Source organism: Prosopis cineraria, unplaced genomic scaffold, assembly GCF_029017545.1.
Source record: "Prosopis cineraria cultivar Desert tree isolate PC_DT_omini unplaced genomic scaffold, ASM2901754v1 PC4, whole genome shotgun sequence".
NCBI classification, from domain to species: Eukaryota; Viridiplantae; Streptophyta; class Magnoliopsida; order Fabales; family Fabaceae; genus Prosopis; species Prosopis cineraria.
In genome coordinates this window covers 3,553,126-3,571,038 of record NW_026555335.1, presented here as the reverse complement: position 1 = coordinate 3,571,038, position 17,913 = coordinate 3,553,126, and the positions used below count along the sequence as shown (strand labels likewise).

General features: G+C 32.0%; 2 protein-coding genes across 14 annotated transcripts; one reads left to right on the top strand and one right to left on the bottom strand.

Annotated features, from left to right (window-relative positions):
* Positions 1-1,241: 1,241 nt before the first annotated feature.
* On the bottom strand, positions 1,242-17,205 carry LOC129308092 (cysteine synthase-like). 13 transcript variants are annotated; one of them, XM_054949095.1, is made up of 11 exons: positions 9,606-9,727; positions 8,995-9,057; positions 8,793-8,902; positions 8,606-8,663; positions 7,714-7,977; positions 7,499-7,636; positions 7,314-7,365; positions 6,460-6,539; positions 3,083-3,142; positions 2,862-2,942; positions 1,242-1,656 (listed from the first exon to the last, which is right to left on the bottom strand). In XM_054949095.1, the coding sequence occupies exons 2-11, from the start codon at positions 9,034-9,036 to the stop codon at positions 1,564-1,566; spliced, it is 978 nt and encodes a 325-aa protein (XP_054805070.1). In that variant the 5' UTR covers positions 9,037-9,057; positions 9,606-9,727; the 3' UTR covers positions 1,242-1,563. The 13 variants fall into 13 exon arrangements, 12 of the variants coding, with proteins under 12 accessions (XP_054805070.1, XP_054805071.1, XP_054805069.1 ...); XM_054949096.1 differs by lacking the exon at positions 1,242-1,656 and adding an exon at positions 2,691-2,778 and having other exon boundaries at positions 9,606-9,732; XM_054949094.1 differs by lacking the exon at positions 1,242-1,656 and adding an exon at positions 9,229-9,312 and having other exon boundaries at positions 2,691-2,942; positions 9,606-9,669.
* Positions 16,929-17,735, top strand: LOC129308094 (ferredoxin C 1, chloroplastic). Its single transcript, XM_054949104.1, is given in 3 exon segments — positions 16,929-17,380; positions 17,383-17,493; positions 17,496-17,735. Coding segments are annotated over 3 exon segments (438 nt in total). The 5' UTR covers positions 16,929-17,109; the 3' UTR covers positions 17,552-17,735.
* The last annotated feature ends 178 nt before the right edge of the window (positions 17,736-17,913 follow it).

The following is a 17,913-nucleotide window of genomic DNA, read 5'->3' as shown; positions in this document are numbered from 1 at the left end:
CCAAGTGGCGAGGAAAGAGGATGGTCGGTGATCTGGGTTGAAAGAATAAAAAATTATAGGAGGCAGGAGAAGTTGGCGCTCAGAACGGTTGCCCTCGAGAAGGATGGTCTCATCATCATCATCATCATCATCATCATCATCAATTTCAAGACAGGGAGCTCAAGACAGGAGAAAACCAGGTTGACAAGGGATGACTCCATAATATAGGTCGCAGTTATCCTGAATGACTATTTATAAGGATATGGTTAGGTTAAAAAAAAAAACAATTCAAATAAAAATATTTTTTTTTTAACTTAAACCATATAATCCATGATTGGTTAATATTGATCCATTTAATTCACATTGTTTTAAAAAAGGAAAAAAAAAGGGGAAATGATTGTAGATATAAATCATGTTGGACATGACTTACTTAATTGAATTAATTTATATATTTTATATAAATATTATAGATTAATATTTTGGTATATCTAGAATGAATTAAAAAGAAATATTAATTTGATACTCACTTTTTCTGTGTAGTTTTTAAAAATTCATGAAAAAAATAAATGAATTGATGGAATAATTTATTTAATCTGCTAACTTAGGTTTTCAACTCATGAAAATGAGTTGAACTTAACCCGATCATGATTCCATCAATTCATAAAATTCAATCCAAAACATATGAGATGATCCATATTCTTAACTTTTCTTTAAATGGGATACATCATAAAATGGATTATTTTTGTCTATGGATTCCACTTTCCAGGAAAGAAGAGAAGAACACGATTTTTACGAAGCCAAAACAAGACATTACAATATTTAGGAGGAAAAAAGAATTATTTAGGAGGAAATAATACCTAACAGGATGACATCAACCATGACGGACAACGTTTTGGTTGACCTTTTTCTTTAAATGTTATATTATGATATTTTTATAAAATATTAAATCTTAGGTTCTTAGCCATTCGATTGTTTATTTAAAGGATGAGAATGGAATGAGGGAAAAATAGAAAAGATGAGGAGAGAGTCCAAATCTTTGGTGGTCACCCAATTTTGGTTTGATACGTATAGTGCACATACACACAATCTCATCACTAGAAGTTACGTTTGTAAACTATGAATAGTAAATAATTTCAGTTAGACTCAAGTGTAAACATCAGGGGAAAACTAGAATTATATAAAAATTATAAAATAACAGTTTTTCTTCCACTTCGTTTCGATCATTCATTCTTTTGGACTTCATGAAATTTCGGACAGACAAATAAGTTTCATTTTGGCTTTATGATGCATAAATAATATTCAAGAATTACACAATTTTCTTTTGCTGCTCTTTTTTCTTGCGAGGAGGAGGGCACGTTTATTTTCTTGCTTTTCGAAGAAAACAAGATTACAACTAATATTATTCGGACTCAAACTGCCAAAGACAATCAAAATATGGTTCTTCAAAAGTTTTGGGGCCTTTGGCTACATTTTCTTTACGAACTATTATTTCAGAATCACAACACGACCTTACTAGGCGAGTCACTAGCTCTGCACTAAGATCAGAAACTTGAGTAGCTTCAAAGCCTTGATTTCAACAAAGTTTTATGACTCAAAAGTCATGCTTTCAGCTTCCTGTCTGACTGACTCGAACAACACAGATGAGAGGTATCTCTCACCACAACTCGGAAAAATCACCTGCATCCATACCAAACCACAACATAAGTGCCAACAAAGTGTAACTTCCTTTTAACCAATAATTTAAATACCGAATTGGATCGTCCAGATTTTGGTTTCGATTAGCATGTAAAAACCATTTTAGAGGTTGAGCCAGGGTGAACCGTTTTGGACCAACAGTCAAATCGGAAATCAGATTCGATTTTTAAAAACCGAACTATTTCAAAAAAAAATTTTTTTTTTATTTTTTATCATCTTTTATTACAAAATGACCAATTTTTTTAATCATTTAATGTTATATTGTATCACGTGGCTTGTTAAGTCATGATAAACTTAAACTATTTGGTTTTAGTTTTAAATTAAGTAACAATTTCATATTTATTTTTTATATTTAAGTTATTATATACATGTATAATTTTTTAATTAAATTATTATGTTATCGGTTTGAATGGTCCAACCCAGTTGAACTTTATAAATCATGAACTGTTGACCTTCCCAATTCAATATCCAATCCAATTTTAAAAACATTGCTTTTAAATATACAATAACACCCTAATCTCACTCACTCAAAATATACTTGAATTCATGAGACCACCAATCTAATAGACTAGCATCATCCAAGCGAAATGAATTAATAAAATCAACATATATATAATTTATTAAAAGATGTATTATTCATGAGTTATGAATAGTAGCTCCCCTCGAACGTAGGCCCTACATCTAGTCATGATAACAGTAACATTAGATCAATTATATGAATATAAAAGGGTGCTGACGATTAAATTTAAACAATGCACGAGTTTTATCAAATTGTTTGTCTACTTCAAAACCATTCATAGAATCTTTGAGTGTTACATAAAAAGAGATTCATGTACAAGCCTCCTAGATGTGGATGGAATACGAACCCACACGATAGGACGGACAAGATCATAATGTTCATAAAGCATATATCTATCACATATTAAAGGCATCACAAATTCACAACCAATAATTTGGAAGCATGGTTTATCTACGGAAAACAAGAGAGTCATTAATTCATCTGTTAATCTTTCAGCTAAGCAGTCCAAGGTATGCTAACCCAATCCATTCTTCAAAAGCAACGTTTTGTCATGTTAATGTGCTCGAAGAGATCAAAGTTTCTGGCTGTCAGTAAACATTACCCATGAAAATATAGGAGCACCTCTGTCACTCGTAAATATCTTCACAAGAATTTTCAGTAAACTTACTACAATAAGCTTTCCAGAATTTTCTGGTCTTCTTGCTACCTTAATTGCAGCGGCTGCTGCAGCTCCAGATGATAATCCCACCTACAACAATACCCAACGAGGTTCAATAAACACAAATATTTAAAAGGAAAAAAAGCTGAACAAGATAAAGGTACAATAAAATAGCCCTTAAGTACTGCTTCAAGCTCACTGCTGGAAGGTTCAATAGGTTCAGAACTTACAAATAGGCCTTCTTTAAGTGCAAGAAGCTTTGCAGTGTCAATAGCTTCACTGGTTGATGCCTGCCAAATCACATGTCTCACGGTTAATAAATCACGTACTGTTCTGACTGTCCAAAAATCAAATTCTGCAATAGGATGATCTTTCTAATATCACTACGATGCTGGCCTTCTTTTTTCTTTTAAACTAAACCACTAATAAGACTGAATTTAGAATTCAGTCAACTACAAAATTGAAAATTCAATTATAATAGGTTAGAAGAATTGTCTGATGGGCCGATCTTGTTGAGTGGTGGTGTGCCCTAGGTAGAGGTTTGTGCAGACATTGGTTGTGCTTATGGGAAAGATCCAGCCCTCTTGAAAGACAGGAGAGTGTTTCCTTTCTGTTGCATTTAGTTACTGTTTATGCTAAGTCTCTGTTTTGTCATTCAATTCGGCTATAGTTAGTTACTTTATTTGTTTTCCTCTTCCATTATCTCAACTGAAGAGGCTGTAACTAGCTCATATTGAAGTTAATAATTAATATTTTCCCCAATTCCATCATTTTGGTATCAGAGGCTGGCTGTTTCTGTGGATGGTGAATAGGAGGAGGATGGAAACCAGGCTGGAAAACTTAGAGAAGTCAGTGAATGAACTGCAGGATGTGGGAAGGGCAATAACAGAGATACAAAGGGGCCAACACAGAAGCTAGAGAAGACAGAGCAGCAGTGCGAAGGATGATTGCTCAGATGCAAAAGCAGGACAACAACATCCTCACGTTGCTTTGACAATGAACTCCTAGAGAATATAATGACAACCCGACCATGAGGGTAAATAAGTGATTTTATTTTTTCTGATTATTGCCTTGTACAATCAGCCTTGTAATTGTGTATACATATTTGCACAGCAAATATAATATTTTTATTCTGGTCAAAATACCTTCAAGATCCATTTACTAATGCAATAATGCAGGACTTGCAAAAAGATCCATCATCTCGACCTAGATTCCACCTGGTAGGTTAAAAACTTTTCTATGATCACCAAGTCATCATTCCTTATTCATCACAATTGCGACCCAAGTTACTAGTAGAAGCCTACTAGACTACTATTAGAGGGCACGGTGGTTTTCTTAAAACATTTAAGCATCTCTCGAAGAATTTTTATTGGCCTACAATGAAGGCAGATATGAAAGCATATATGCGATATTGTGCCACTTGTCAGTAAAATAAGTATCAAACTCTGGCACTAGCGGGGCTTCTCCAACCCTTACTGGTACCCTCTCAAATTTACGAGGACATCTCACTTGATTTTGTCACTAATCTTCTAAAGTATGGTGGTTTTAAGGTCATCTTAGTAGTAATAGATCGTTTGAGTAAGTAAGTCCATTTTCTTCCTCTTTTGCAGCCTCTCATTGCATAGAAGGTTGCCACAATCTTTTGTGAGGAAATTATCCGACTACATGGGGTGCCTCGCACAATCGTCTTTGATAGGGACCCTACCTTCATGAGCTCCTTCTGGCAAGAATTATTTCGATTAAGCCAGGCCAAGTTAAAGATGAGTACTACTTATCATCCCCAAACAAATGGTCAAACAGAGGTGATCAATAGCAGTCCGGAAGCCTATTTGCGATGTTTTGCATATGAGCAACCTAAGGCTTGGCACAAGTTTCTATGCTGGGCGGAATACTCATACAACACAAGTCATCACACGTCAACCAACCATTCGCCTTTCAAGTTGGTATATGCGAGAAATCCTCCTCCCCTACTTTCTTATGCGAAAGGAGAAACACCTATAGCAGAGGAAGATCAACTAGAGACCAGAGATGTCATGCTCCAACTTCTACAGGATGATTTATGCAAGGCTCAAGACTGCATGAAGGCTTATGCTAACAAGCATTAAGGAGAAGTTGAGTATGCTATGGGCGATGTTGTTTGGCTGCGAGTACAACCTTTTCGTCAACAATCACTTATCAAGCATAAGCTTGAAAAGTTATTACCTCGCTTCTTTAAGCCCTACAAGATTCTTCAAAGGATAGGAAAAATGGCTTATGAATTGGAATTTCTGGCAGACACTCGCATTTACCCTATTTTCCATGTATCTCTCTTGCGCTAGGCTCATGGGATGGATCCACCGCTTACACTAGCGTCCTTACCACTATCGGCTGATTTTGAATTGCATGTAAGGCCTAACCGAGTCTCAAATCATTGATGGACTCATCATCAGTCACTAGAACTATTAGTGGAATGGCATAAGTGACCTATGGAAGAGGCAAGCTAGGAGGACTACGACTTACTGCATGCTCAATTCACCTCTTTTCAACTTGAGAACAAGTGGAGTTTTCAAGGGCGGGGTAATGATAAAATTCCCTTGAAGACTTATTCAAGAAGAAAGCGACAAAAGATAAATTAATTAGATCTAATTTTATTATTTTGTTTAGATATTTATTTTAATGTTATTTAGGAGATTTCATTTTGATATTTAATTTTTAGTCTTTATCTTATCTAGATTTATATTTTATTCATTTATTTAGATCCTATTTATATTTAGATTTTATTTAGTCTTTCATTATCTGGTTATCTAGATTTCATTTGTATTTGCCTACAAATATGCCTAGCCACTTAGAAGCTAGCATATCACCATCAATAAAATAGTCCTTAAATTCTTTGAAAATTTTTCTAAGCGTGGCTATTGAGAGAAATATAGAACAAGATACTTGTTCTATATCCTTTTAATAGATTTGCTTGTCTTATTTTCTTTTGTTATTCTGAGCACCTATCAGGTGGTGTGCACTAGGTAGAGGTTTATACAGACATTGGTTGTGCTTATGAGAGAGATCCTGCCCTCTCAAAAGACAGGAGAATGTTTTCTTTCTGTTGCATTTAGTTACTGTTTATGCTTAGTCTCTGTTTTATCATTGTCATCGGCTATAGGGAGTAATTTTATCTGTTTTCCTCTTCCATTATCCCTGCTGAAGAGGCTGTGACTAGGTTATATTGAAGTTAATCAGTAATATTTTCCCCAGTTCCATCATTGTCATATATTAGTATTGCAATATAATCATATATGCCATCATAATTTGTTCATAATTACTTTTGTAGTTCTGATGCCAGGTCTGACTTCAGAGCCATCTTATTAGGAAGTGAACCAGAGAAGGGAATAATCATGCATAGTTTAGAAAAATATGCTAATAGAAATTGATTGAATGGGTTCTCCAAGGGGAAAAGTTTGAGATTAGTACACCAATCAGCTTTGCTTAAGTCAACATTGCCTGAATAATTCCAAAATGATAAAACAACACGCCACCTGTATCAAGCACATCTTTATAAACTGAAGGTGTATTAAGTTTGATTGCATGAACTCTAGAGGCACGTAATCATAGTTCAAAAGTTGTAAAGACTTACATGAACAACGTCATCTAGAAGACTGACTTCAAGCACCCCAGGTATAAAACCAGCCCCAATCCCTTGAATCCTGTGAGAACCTAGGCATTCAACAGGGCAAATTTCACATTAGCAACAGTTAAAGACAAAAGTTCTTCTACTCTGAAATCTAATATTCTATTAGAAGAAAACTGCCAATAGAATAGGAATTACCCGAGGGGATAACAAACAAAAAGGCCAAATAGATCCATCCTATTGTCTAAAGGGATAGCTTTTAAGTTAAAGAGAGAGTAGAATAGTCCAAGAGTCATTGTGGTCAACTGTCCATGAATTGGTGTATATAAAAATTTGAAAGAAAAAATTCAATCATTGTTATGTTATCAGGAAAACAAACTGAAAATCTCACCAAATAATATAGTTACAAAAGGAAACTAATAGGTACCTAAGTAGGATGGGGAACCCTCCCTCAAAAGCTAACTGTTGAAGTGGGAGATGTTATTCAATCAAATTCAAAAGCAACAACCAAGGCAAAATTATTATGGTTTGCATGTGATAGAAAATTAAAAAGCCAAATATCAACAAAGGAGCATAACAAAGATTATACTTCTCTAGTTCTATTTATAAGTCACTTCCTACATATTTTATCGGAATTAAAAAAAACATTAAAACTCATTAATTCTGTCTAAAAAGTCAATAATTTATCAACTTTGCCCCTATTAAATGAATATATATTAACAACATTTTCTCTCTCTAACATTCAATGGAGAATAACTGGAGAAATTTGTGATGAAAATTCAATGAAGTAACTTATAAATAGGACAAAAAAAAATTATTCTCTCTTTACTCTATAAACAAGACCAAAGGGAGTAACTCACCTGGCTTTCCTCCAGCGAGCACGGGACTTTCAGCAGGTTCAACGCCATACAACTTTATAAACAAGGAAGGAAAACAACGAGAACACAAATGTATGAAATAGTTGCAGCAGCAACAAGTTGTCCTCTATTTTCTAAGAAATTGATGTGCAGATATTCTGCCAAGCACATCAAACATATAAACTAACCTTAATGTTGGGATTTTGTTCTTTAAGAAATTTCCCAGCACCTGTTATTGTACCACCAGTACCTATCCCTGCTACAAGTGCATCAATTTTCCCTCCAGTGCCTTTCCAAATCTCTGGGCCAGTGGTTTCATAATGTATCTGAAATGATATAAAATATTGTAAACAGCGTTTGTCAAGCATCCATCACAACCATTATGGAACAAATGCCTAGATACCTTGGGATTGGCAGGGTTTTCAAACTGTCTAAGCATATAGGCATCAGGTGTGCTGGCCAATATATCTTCACCTTTCTGAAATGCACCTTTGAGTCCAATTTCAGGGTCTGTCAGTACCAACTCAGCCCCTAAAGCCTTCAGAACGATTCTTCTTTCAAGAGTCATTGAAGCAGGCATTACAATAATAAGCTGGTAACCTTTTGCTGCTGCCATGAAGGCTAATCCAATTCCAGTATTACCACTTGTTACTTCAATGAGGACACTCTTCAGCAAAATAAAAAACACACATTCACAAAAAGGAATAGTTGTCAACTCAAGAGATACACCAAAAAATCTGTCAACCGTTGAGCCTTCAGCTTGCCACTTCCTAGCATATGACAAATCGGTTGAAACAGGTATAACGGACACAAATTGACTGTATATTTGTCAAGAACTATAATAACTACCAACACAAATTTCATTTTGTAAATTATTTGAAAGAAACAGGCACATTTTATATGTAGTAGGGCCTGACCAACCAAATACTTGATATTCTTTTGAAGGCATATGATATAACCTTCACCAAACCAAAATAAAAAACAAAAAAATAATAACAAAATGATGTTCTCTCAAAAAAAATTTGCAAGTCCTTACCCCATGTGTTAGCGTATTGTTTCACTATAATTTTCTTACTCTTTCAATTTCAAACATTAAGATGCTTCATTATTTACAACACATACACAATCAATTAATCATTGACTAAATAAATCACAATTTAAAATCTGGCAGTACAAAGTGACAGCATTTTGTCCCAACTGATACCATTCCATGGCAGAAACTTTTATTATATTATCATAAACTTGGTGTTTCAAAGCCCGAACCTTGGGAGGGATCTTTTTCAAGGTATACCAACCTTTCCAGGTGTGATAAGACCCTTTTCCTCTGCATCAGCTATCATGCTATAACCAATCCTGTAACTCATATAGATATAATAGAATCAAGTATTCTATCAATCTCAGGAAGTCATAAAAATTAAACAATAATGCTACAAAAACATGAAACTTTAAGATCATATCAGTTTGAAAAACTGAAATCTCTACCTGTCTTTAACACTAGAGCATGGCTCCATCGATTCTAGTTTGGCAGCTATCCGGCCCACACAACCATCCACAACTTTATTAAGATATACTAATGGGGTGTTGCCAATCAACTAAAATAAGGGGGGGAAAGGCAAAACACTATAAATAAGGGGAAAAGCCCGTGAAAGAGAAATCAGAGATCATTCAGGTTACACAAACTCACTTCTGCAACATCTTTGGCAATTCCAGACTTTTCCACCGCCATGATGATAGCTTACTGCAGAGTCTGCAAACAAAGGAAAAACGTAAGTCCCAAGACTGCCCTTTAGTCCACAATGCTACCAGTTCTATAAACTACCAAATGGAATCTGAAATTTTCCTAGTTCGTAAGCACGGAAATTCTAAGTTTCTGTTGTCTTCGCAACTGCAGAAATTAATAGGCCATGCAAGTTCAAACCTCTTTTAACAAAATTCCATCCTAGTTGAGCTAACAACAAATATGCTAAATCTCCAGAGTTGCTGGTCCCATCACGCCACCTATCTAGAGACCAAAAAGCCAGGATTACTGATTGAAAATGTATTGGAACCCAAAATTAGCAGAAGAATTTTTGTAAAAATATTGTTTCGACGATAGGTGGTGATTGTTCAATTTTCATTTTGAAAATTTAAAATTCGTCCTGGCTTGAAGGTCACTGGCATATGAGTGACAACCGAGACAAGAAACAAAAGGGGACTTCCTTTCAAGTTTCAAATGTTGGGTAAAAATGGCGGTAATTTGCCTCATGAAAGATGAAGCGCATAATGAATCGAAAGATGTGAGGGAATAAAAGCCACCTCTCTAAGCAGTTAGCAAACCTCTGCGTCACAGCTGATGAAAAGTGACAACGATCTACGACCGGAAGTCCAGCTGAAATTTATATGCTTTTTTTTTTTTTTTACTACGACCAAATTTATATGCTTTTTCAACGTCAGGCTTTTTTTTAATACAATTTATGAACGATGATAATCGAGTAAGTTAGTGACTCGATTTGACGATATAGGAATCTTCAGTATATAAAATCCACTTCTTGGAAACCTCATTGATGAGTCATGAACATTAGTATAATTAATCCTGTCCGAGTCATGAGATACTTTTGGATAAATCTTCACATGTCAATAAAATTAAATAAATATACTTTAATCATTTAATTTTATTTATAAATTATTTTTAATGTTTCATTAATATCAAAAAAAATTTTAAAATTTATTAAATCTGTCTTAAAATTTAATAAGTTCTCAACTTTACTCCTATTAAATATATATAATTTAATAATATATTTTCTCTCTCCAACATTTAATAAAGATAAAAAAAATTTATGATAAAAATTTAATAACGTAACTTATAAATAAAGTAAAAAAATAATTCTCTTTCTGCCCTATAAATAGATCAGAGAGAGTACGGGTTTATTTTTTTAAAATAAAAATATAAACTTTTTAAAAATATTCTTCCATTTAATACTCCATTGATAAAAGAATATTGAAAAAAATATATATAAAAAAGATAATATTAAAAAGTATCATTGATATAATTTTATTTTTATCAAAATATTTTATATTTTAGAATATTAAATTTTTATAAAAATATTTATAATTTGAGATAAATGAAGTATTAAACTTGGCTTGTTTGAAGCGACTTTCTCAAAGAAGCCTTGTTCCAGCATTTTATGGGAAGTATCGTTTCCTAATGGAAAATGATGCGATTCCAGGGCAGGTGAATTGTGAAGTTCATGAGATATCAACAAGGGAGTTGATGAGATATCCCGACTTTCTTGTCGAAGTTTTCTACCTTGTTAATGTTGGCATTACATTGACGTTAACATATAAGTAAGTTTACTCTATATTTTATCAAGAGAGGCCAGATAAAACGCAACAAGACACAATCTTGATCTCTCATCCTGTTTTATCTTGTTTAAGACTTCTATACCCCCTGATAATCACGTGTACAGGACCGTGGTAGCCTCAGGGCAATTAAGACAATTGCCTAGGGTCCCAAAAAATGTCATTAATATCCCTAATACAAAGGGATATGTATTTTTACAATTTTATAATAAATGCTAGACGAAAAAATAAAGCCAGACTTTTTCTCCCCATTGAAGAATGAAAACATTGCACATTCCTAAAATAATATGTAATTATCAGGTTAGCCTTAATCTAGTCATTAATTATTATTTATTCTCTTTCTACATACTACAATTCTCTATATTTTGTAAGATTCTTTATTCCATAAATATACACACAGATGTTGTTATAAATCATTTAAAGACTTTATTACTTATTTAAAGAATTATAGAGAATGGTTTTGCATTTACTTTAAAATTTGTAAAAAAATATATATATAGTTATTGAAATGAACATAAATCCTAATTTTCATGAAAAATGTGTAATCATAGGAAAAAACATTTTAATATTAGTGATGAAATCATACATTCAGCTGAAGGTTTTTTCATATTGGATATTTTTTATACATTTTAGATCAATCAATTTCTTCTATTGAGAGTCTATTTGAACAAATTTTAAAATATGAAATCATTTTTAATTTTTTTATTTGAATCCAAAAAATTTAAAACTTTGGATGATGATGAATTGAAAAAATTTTGTATTAATATTGTCCTTAAGTTTTAATGACAATTATGATATTGATGGTTTTGATTTATTTTCATAATTAAAATTTTTGAGATAAATATTAATAGAAGAAAGTTGAAATATTAAATTATGTCAAAAGTTTAAATACTTTTCCAAATGTAAAATATTGGTAATAATACCTATAATGGTTGCTCCTGTAAAAAGAAGTTTTTCAAAATTAAAGTTGCTCAAATCCTATTTAAAATCAAATATGTTACAAAATCATTAAAATAGACAAGCCTTATTATTTATTAAGAGTGAAATATTTGAATTACTCGAATCACAAAATTTTGTTATTTAACTTTGCAACTCAAAAAAGGCTAGAAAAAATAATATACAGATTAATAATTTATTATATGTTAAGCCTCTTTGCTTGTTTTTCCTTAAGTCTTAAAATCCTTTGACACGGCCCTGCACATGTAACTTGGGCTCAGTCCTAAATAACATAATAATGATCTAATGAGAATACAAGTTTTAAAATTAATGTTGTGTTTGGATGCCCATAGATTTACATTTGAGCCAAATTCATTATTCGAGCATTTAAAAATATGTGGATTTGGTCTCATCTTAGTTCCTTGGGAATTTAAATTACTATCTGAAACCTTGTTATTTCAAATCTCTCACCTCTCGTTTCGCATTGCGATGCATCTTCATCATTTGTATCTTGTATAGTCATTCCCATTTGCTACGTCGTTCTCGTCTTTCACTCAGGGGGTCCAAATTGCCTTCCTCATCTCTTAAAGCTTCTTTACATTTCATCTATATGCACATCATCACTATTCTCTTCAATCTCTTCTTCCTTTCCTTCTTCTCTTACCTTATTTCTCTTAATTCCCCAAGTATGTTTTGAAATGAATAAATCTATATGTGCTGGGTGAGCTGGCTCTAACATTTTACATTGTATTTGAGATTTTTCCATTTGTTGTTGTTGCTGTTTGATTTAGGATAAGATGAATTTATATTTTCTACTCTAATATTCAGTGAATAATTCTTCATGTATGGTGTGTTGATATATATATACATATATAGTTCTTGCGTACAATTTGAACAAGGCACTAGTCCGGTAAGGGAACTCTTGAATTTGAATGATGATGTTCCATAAACAACTACCATTAGCAATAGGGTACATTTGAAATGTTTTATTTGTTTGGTTTTAATTAATTTTCTAATCCTAAGAATTTTCAACTTCCATGACTGATAGACCAAAACTAATTAGATTATGTGCTAGAGCAAACTGGGGACTCTTGCTTCAAAATTTAACAAGAGAAAAGGATTCTACAACTTTACTCACCTTGGAACCTATATTGTTGTCTTATATTGTTTAGCTTTTTGACCGTGTTATGGCACTCTTTTAAGAATCCTCATCAATGTTTGGCTTGTGCTCTCAATTTTGTTGTTGTTGGGGTATGTATCAATTTGTTCACAATTGAGGGTGACTTTTGCGTTTACTCCATCTTAAGGTTTACTTACTTTGTGGGCCATGATAGGGGCTACTGAGGAAGAAGATCTTTGTTGTTAAAAAACATTTAGATACATGGACCTTGATATAAACTACTGGTGCATTTGTATAAGGCTGTTGTCTAAGAAATTGCTTGGGAGAAGCTTGTAGATTCGTTTTTGGTTAAAATTTTATAGGAGGCCAAGATTTTTTTATTAATGGGTAAATGTTCATAGAATTTGTAGTTCCTTCCACTTTCTGTACGATCATCAACAATATCAATAGTGTATGGACATTTCTCAACTTAGTATAATGTTCCTTGAACTTGTGTCAAGAGAAAAGAATAGGACGCCCAGGGACATAATTCTTATTTAGGTTGAGATTTGACAATAGGTTTTGTTCTTTCACATGGTAACAAGGATTCAACATTTGAAGAGAAATGAATTCTAGGGATCTTAAAGGACACAAATAAAGTGTAGATTATAATAAGTATTCACTATTTACTAACAAGTTTTCGTTAAAATTATGACATTCGAATTTATTCCTCTAACTAGTCTTGGACATGGTTTTTAGTTATTGAAAATATCTACAGGGTATTAAAGAATTTGATAATGAATACCTATGAAACTCAACCACAACTAAACTTAAATTAATTAATTCATGTATATTTGCTAGAAATTGAAAACAACAACAATGAAAAATGCAAGCATACATACATAATACATAGATATATTGAGGGGGATTATTTCTTAGTGATATACATATATGCATCATAGAACTTGTAAGTTCAAAATTTGATATTGTTAGTTTTGAACTGCTTAACTTTATCAATGATATTCTTTATGATCATATTAATTTCTGAAAGTTTATCCCCCTTTTCCCTAAGTGTAGACTTGATTTTTTGATATATTCCTACACTTCTTTTACCAGAATGCAAGTTTTTCTTTTTTAAACTTGAGCCTTTATTAACCAAACAACTCAATTGTAAATATGAGAATTTATTAACTCAATTGTAGACATGAGAATTTATTAACTCAATTGTACAAAATCAACATTGTTTATTTGGCGTTGCACTTTAAATGTACATGTTCCCATACTCTATAGAGTGCATGTCATGATTGGGATGATGGATTCCTTTTGCTGTTTTCTACAAACTTGTTTAGCTTATAGCATTATTTTTTCCTTGTTATTTTGATGGTGTATTTGATGCTAGAGTACTTTCTTGTAATAGGTATTTTGTTCAATATGATGGTAATCAACAAAATTGCAAATTGGGAGAAAGCATACCGGAGATGAAAAGAGTATGATTGAGGGGGAAGAAAAATCAAAAATTTCTTTATTTATAGTAAGTTACATTGCAATGGTTATTGAAGCATCATATAACTATAATTATAGATTATGAGAAATTTTATGGGATGAAAGTTAACATGCTCATTGTAGGTCTCTTTAGATAAAAATTCTAGAATGTAAAACCATAAGCATAGAGTTATTATGCCTTAATCCAACTACTTTCAAGAAATTGTATGGCATTTTGCAATCTAAAGGATGGTAGGTGGCTTCAAAAAATATTACAATTAAAGAAATTATAGCATGTTTGTGCATATTCTTGCTCATGGAATAAAGTATCGATGGATTAAGGCAGCTTTTGCACATTCTAGAGAAATGATTAGCAGACAACTTCATGTGGTTCTCAAGGATATTATGAAGATAGCAAATACTATATCAAAGAGATCAACTCAAATGCAAATTATGATGATAATGACAAGTGAAAATTCTTTAAGGTAACAAAAGTTTGTAACTCAATTCACATAATTTTAATTGTTTGATAATGATTTTTTTTTTAAGGTGCACTTGATGGTATCCATATTCAAATGATCGTTTCAATTGAAGATTGGGCAAGGTATCAATAGAGGAAAGGTGAGTTAAGTACTAATGTTCTTGTTGTTTGTGATCCTAAGATGATATTCTCATATGTGCTACTTGGTTAGGAGGGATCTGCATCTGGTTGTTGAATTTTAGGTGATGCTCTTCATGGTTTAAAGATTTCAGCTATTAAGATTTCACTAATCTTAAATAATCACTTGAAGATTGAGAAATTTGTGTCCAAAATACAAACTAATTATTTTAAATATCTTTGTAGATAGGTATTATCTAGTAGATGCTAGGTATGCAAAGGGTCCAGGCTTTTTAGCACCATATCAAGGAACAAGATATCATTTTAATTTATGGAGAGGAAACATATTAATAAATTATAAAGAGTTATTTAATTTTCAACACCTATCAATAAGAAATACCATTGAAAGGGCTTTTGGGTTATTGAAGAAGTGATGAGTTACTTTATGAACTACTAGCTTTTTTTATAAGCAAACTCAAGTCAATTATAAATGCATGTTTTATTCTTCACAACTTTGTAAAAGAAGATATGTCTAAAAATAACTTGCTCAAAGAAATGGATGAAGACTTTGAAAAATCTTTGGAGGTTGAGAATGAGATTAGAGATGAGGAGAATATTAAAGGTATTCGAGCAACACATGAATAGACTACATATGAAGATACTTTAGCTATATAAATGTGAAATGAATATTGAGTTGATAGAATAATATAAGTTTTTTTATATTGGAACTGGCTTATAGTCAAAGATTTTTTTTTTTTTGTTTTTTCTATGCAAGTTTTTTCTAAATTTTGCTTTACTTGGTATTGAGGATATTTATTTTGGTACAAGAATATTTTAATAAATTTCTTAATATCTTGTTTTATTGTTGAATGATTAAATGTTTGAATTAAAGTTTAGTTTTTATCTATCAATCAAATTTTATAGGAAAAAAAATAATTAGGATAATATGAATAGAGGGTAAATTTTGGTTGATAATTTAAGCATAAAAAAATAAAAATATAATTTTTTATAAGTAGGAACAAATAAAAATAGAATTTAATAATTTTATTTGAAATTTTATACAATCCAAATAAAGAATATTTATATTAAAATTTAAAATTATTTAAACATCTAAATAAAGAATTTGAAATATATGGATTTGGATTTCAAATTCTACATTTCAAATCCAAATATTTAAATCCAAACACTACCTAAAAGAAATATATATAGGCAGTAGTTCACAACTTGAGGAAATATAATATTTTTGCTACTTCTTATCAAATCTTTTGATTCTTTTTATCTATATATATTTTTTAAAATTAATAAATAATTTCTTAAGTTGAAATAAATCATTTTTCCATTTATTACTAGCATATGAAATGAATCACAATTAATTATTTTATAAATGACATAATTTATTATGAATTTTGTTATACATGCACTCTGTGCATTTTTTACTAAATACACATAGTAAAAAATTTTCTAATACTTAATATAAGACACATCAAAATTACTTACTCCCTCCGTTTAAAAATATAAAATATTTTTAATTAAATTCATCCTTAATAAAGTAATTATCTATTTTTAAGCTAATCTTATCTTTTCATATTTACTTCTATTGAACGCCTATAATAAATATAAAATTATTTATTAATTGTGACACTTTAAAAAAAACTAATGATTACATTTCGAAAGACTAAAAATGTATTTTTAAACATTCAACTTATCAAAAAATTGTTATATTTTTAAACGGAGGAAGTATTATTTTTTTAATTTTATTTCTATTGTAAGTTTAACTTTATAACTTATATGTTATTCTTTAATTCTAATAAAATAGTTAAAATATCTTATAATAGGAACAATAGAAATATGAGGGAGTATATTAATTATGCTTTTAACTAGAAAGGTTTAAAAACGTTCTATTATCAATTTTTTAAAAATGCAGTTATTTTTAGCATACGATTTATACCAAGTATTTCCTCTATTTAAAAATATAAAATATTTTTATTAAATTTTAACCTCCAACAAAGTAGTTATTTATTTTAAATTAACTCTATCTTTTTATATTTATCTCTATTAAATACTCTATAATAAATATAAAGTTAAAAGTGCTTTTAAAAAAAATAAAAAAAAGATAATAATTATATTTTAAAAGATTAAAAATATTTTATATTTTTAAATATTTTATAATAAAAAAAATATGTGTGTGTATTTAACCCATGCTCCTCCCTTTCATTGGCGAATTAACTTGGTAAAAATGTTTTTTGAAAAAAAAAAAAACACAGACAGAGAAAGGAAAAACGGGGGAAATTTTCGATACCTTATCCTTCCAAGCGCTTCCCTGAGAACCACGAATTACACGAAAGATGGCAACCTTCCGTTTCACAGTATCCCCATCCTTCACCACCACGATCCCTAAATACAGCCACCCCACCGCCACCCCTGCTCTTCATCTGAACCCTAAGCGCCACCGTCCAACTCCACCGACCATTGTGCATTCCTATAAGGTTGTCATCGAACACGAAGGTGAGTCGCGGGAGTTGCAAGTCGACCGCGACGAGACCATTCTGTCCAAGGCCCTGGACTCCGGCCTGGACGTTCCTCACGACTGCAAGCTCGGTGTCTGCATGACTTGCCCGCTCGCCTTCTCAGTGGCTCCGTCGATCAGAGCGAAGGAATGCTTAGCGACGATGTTGTTGAGCGTGGCTACGCACTCTTGTGCGCCTCCTACCCTCGATCTGATTGTCGTATCAGACCATTCCCGAGGACGAGCTGCTTTCTTTGCAGTTGGCTACCGCCAACGACTGATCGTCTCGCTTTCAGTCGTGGAATGTTGTTGCTTTAATTTCGTGTCGAAGAACCCAAGAAGAGGTTTTGCTTCTTCCTGATCAATGGATCTGGTTCTCTGATTCGGTTATATACTTTGGTCATCAGGCATATTAATTGAGAACTTGAGATGGTCTTTCTATGCAATTCTATTTTGCTTTGGAAATTGTCATCAAAACGTGTACCATTGTGTGCCTAACCAAACCTCAGTTTGGTTAAAATCTGGCAAAGTCTACCACGGTGTACAAGTGATGTTGAACTCCATGAACAGATAACAAGGGTCAGGTGTAAACGGATATAACCCACGTTTTTCGTAAGCATCTTTGTGCAAGCGAAAATAACCT

Coding starts and splice junctions, on each gene's coding strand:
- LOC129308092 (XM_054949092.1), bottom strand. CDS start 9,036: ATGGCGGTGGAAAAGTCTGGAATTGCCAAAGATGTTGCAGAA. Junction 7,978..8,605: donor GTCTTATCACACCTGGAAAG/GTTGGTATACCT, acceptor ATTTTGCTGAAG/AGTGTCCTCATTGAAGTAAC. Junction 3,143..6,459: donor TTCTAGATGACGTTGTTCAT/GTAAGTCTTTAC, acceptor GTGATTTGGCAG/GCATCAACCAGTGAAGCTAT.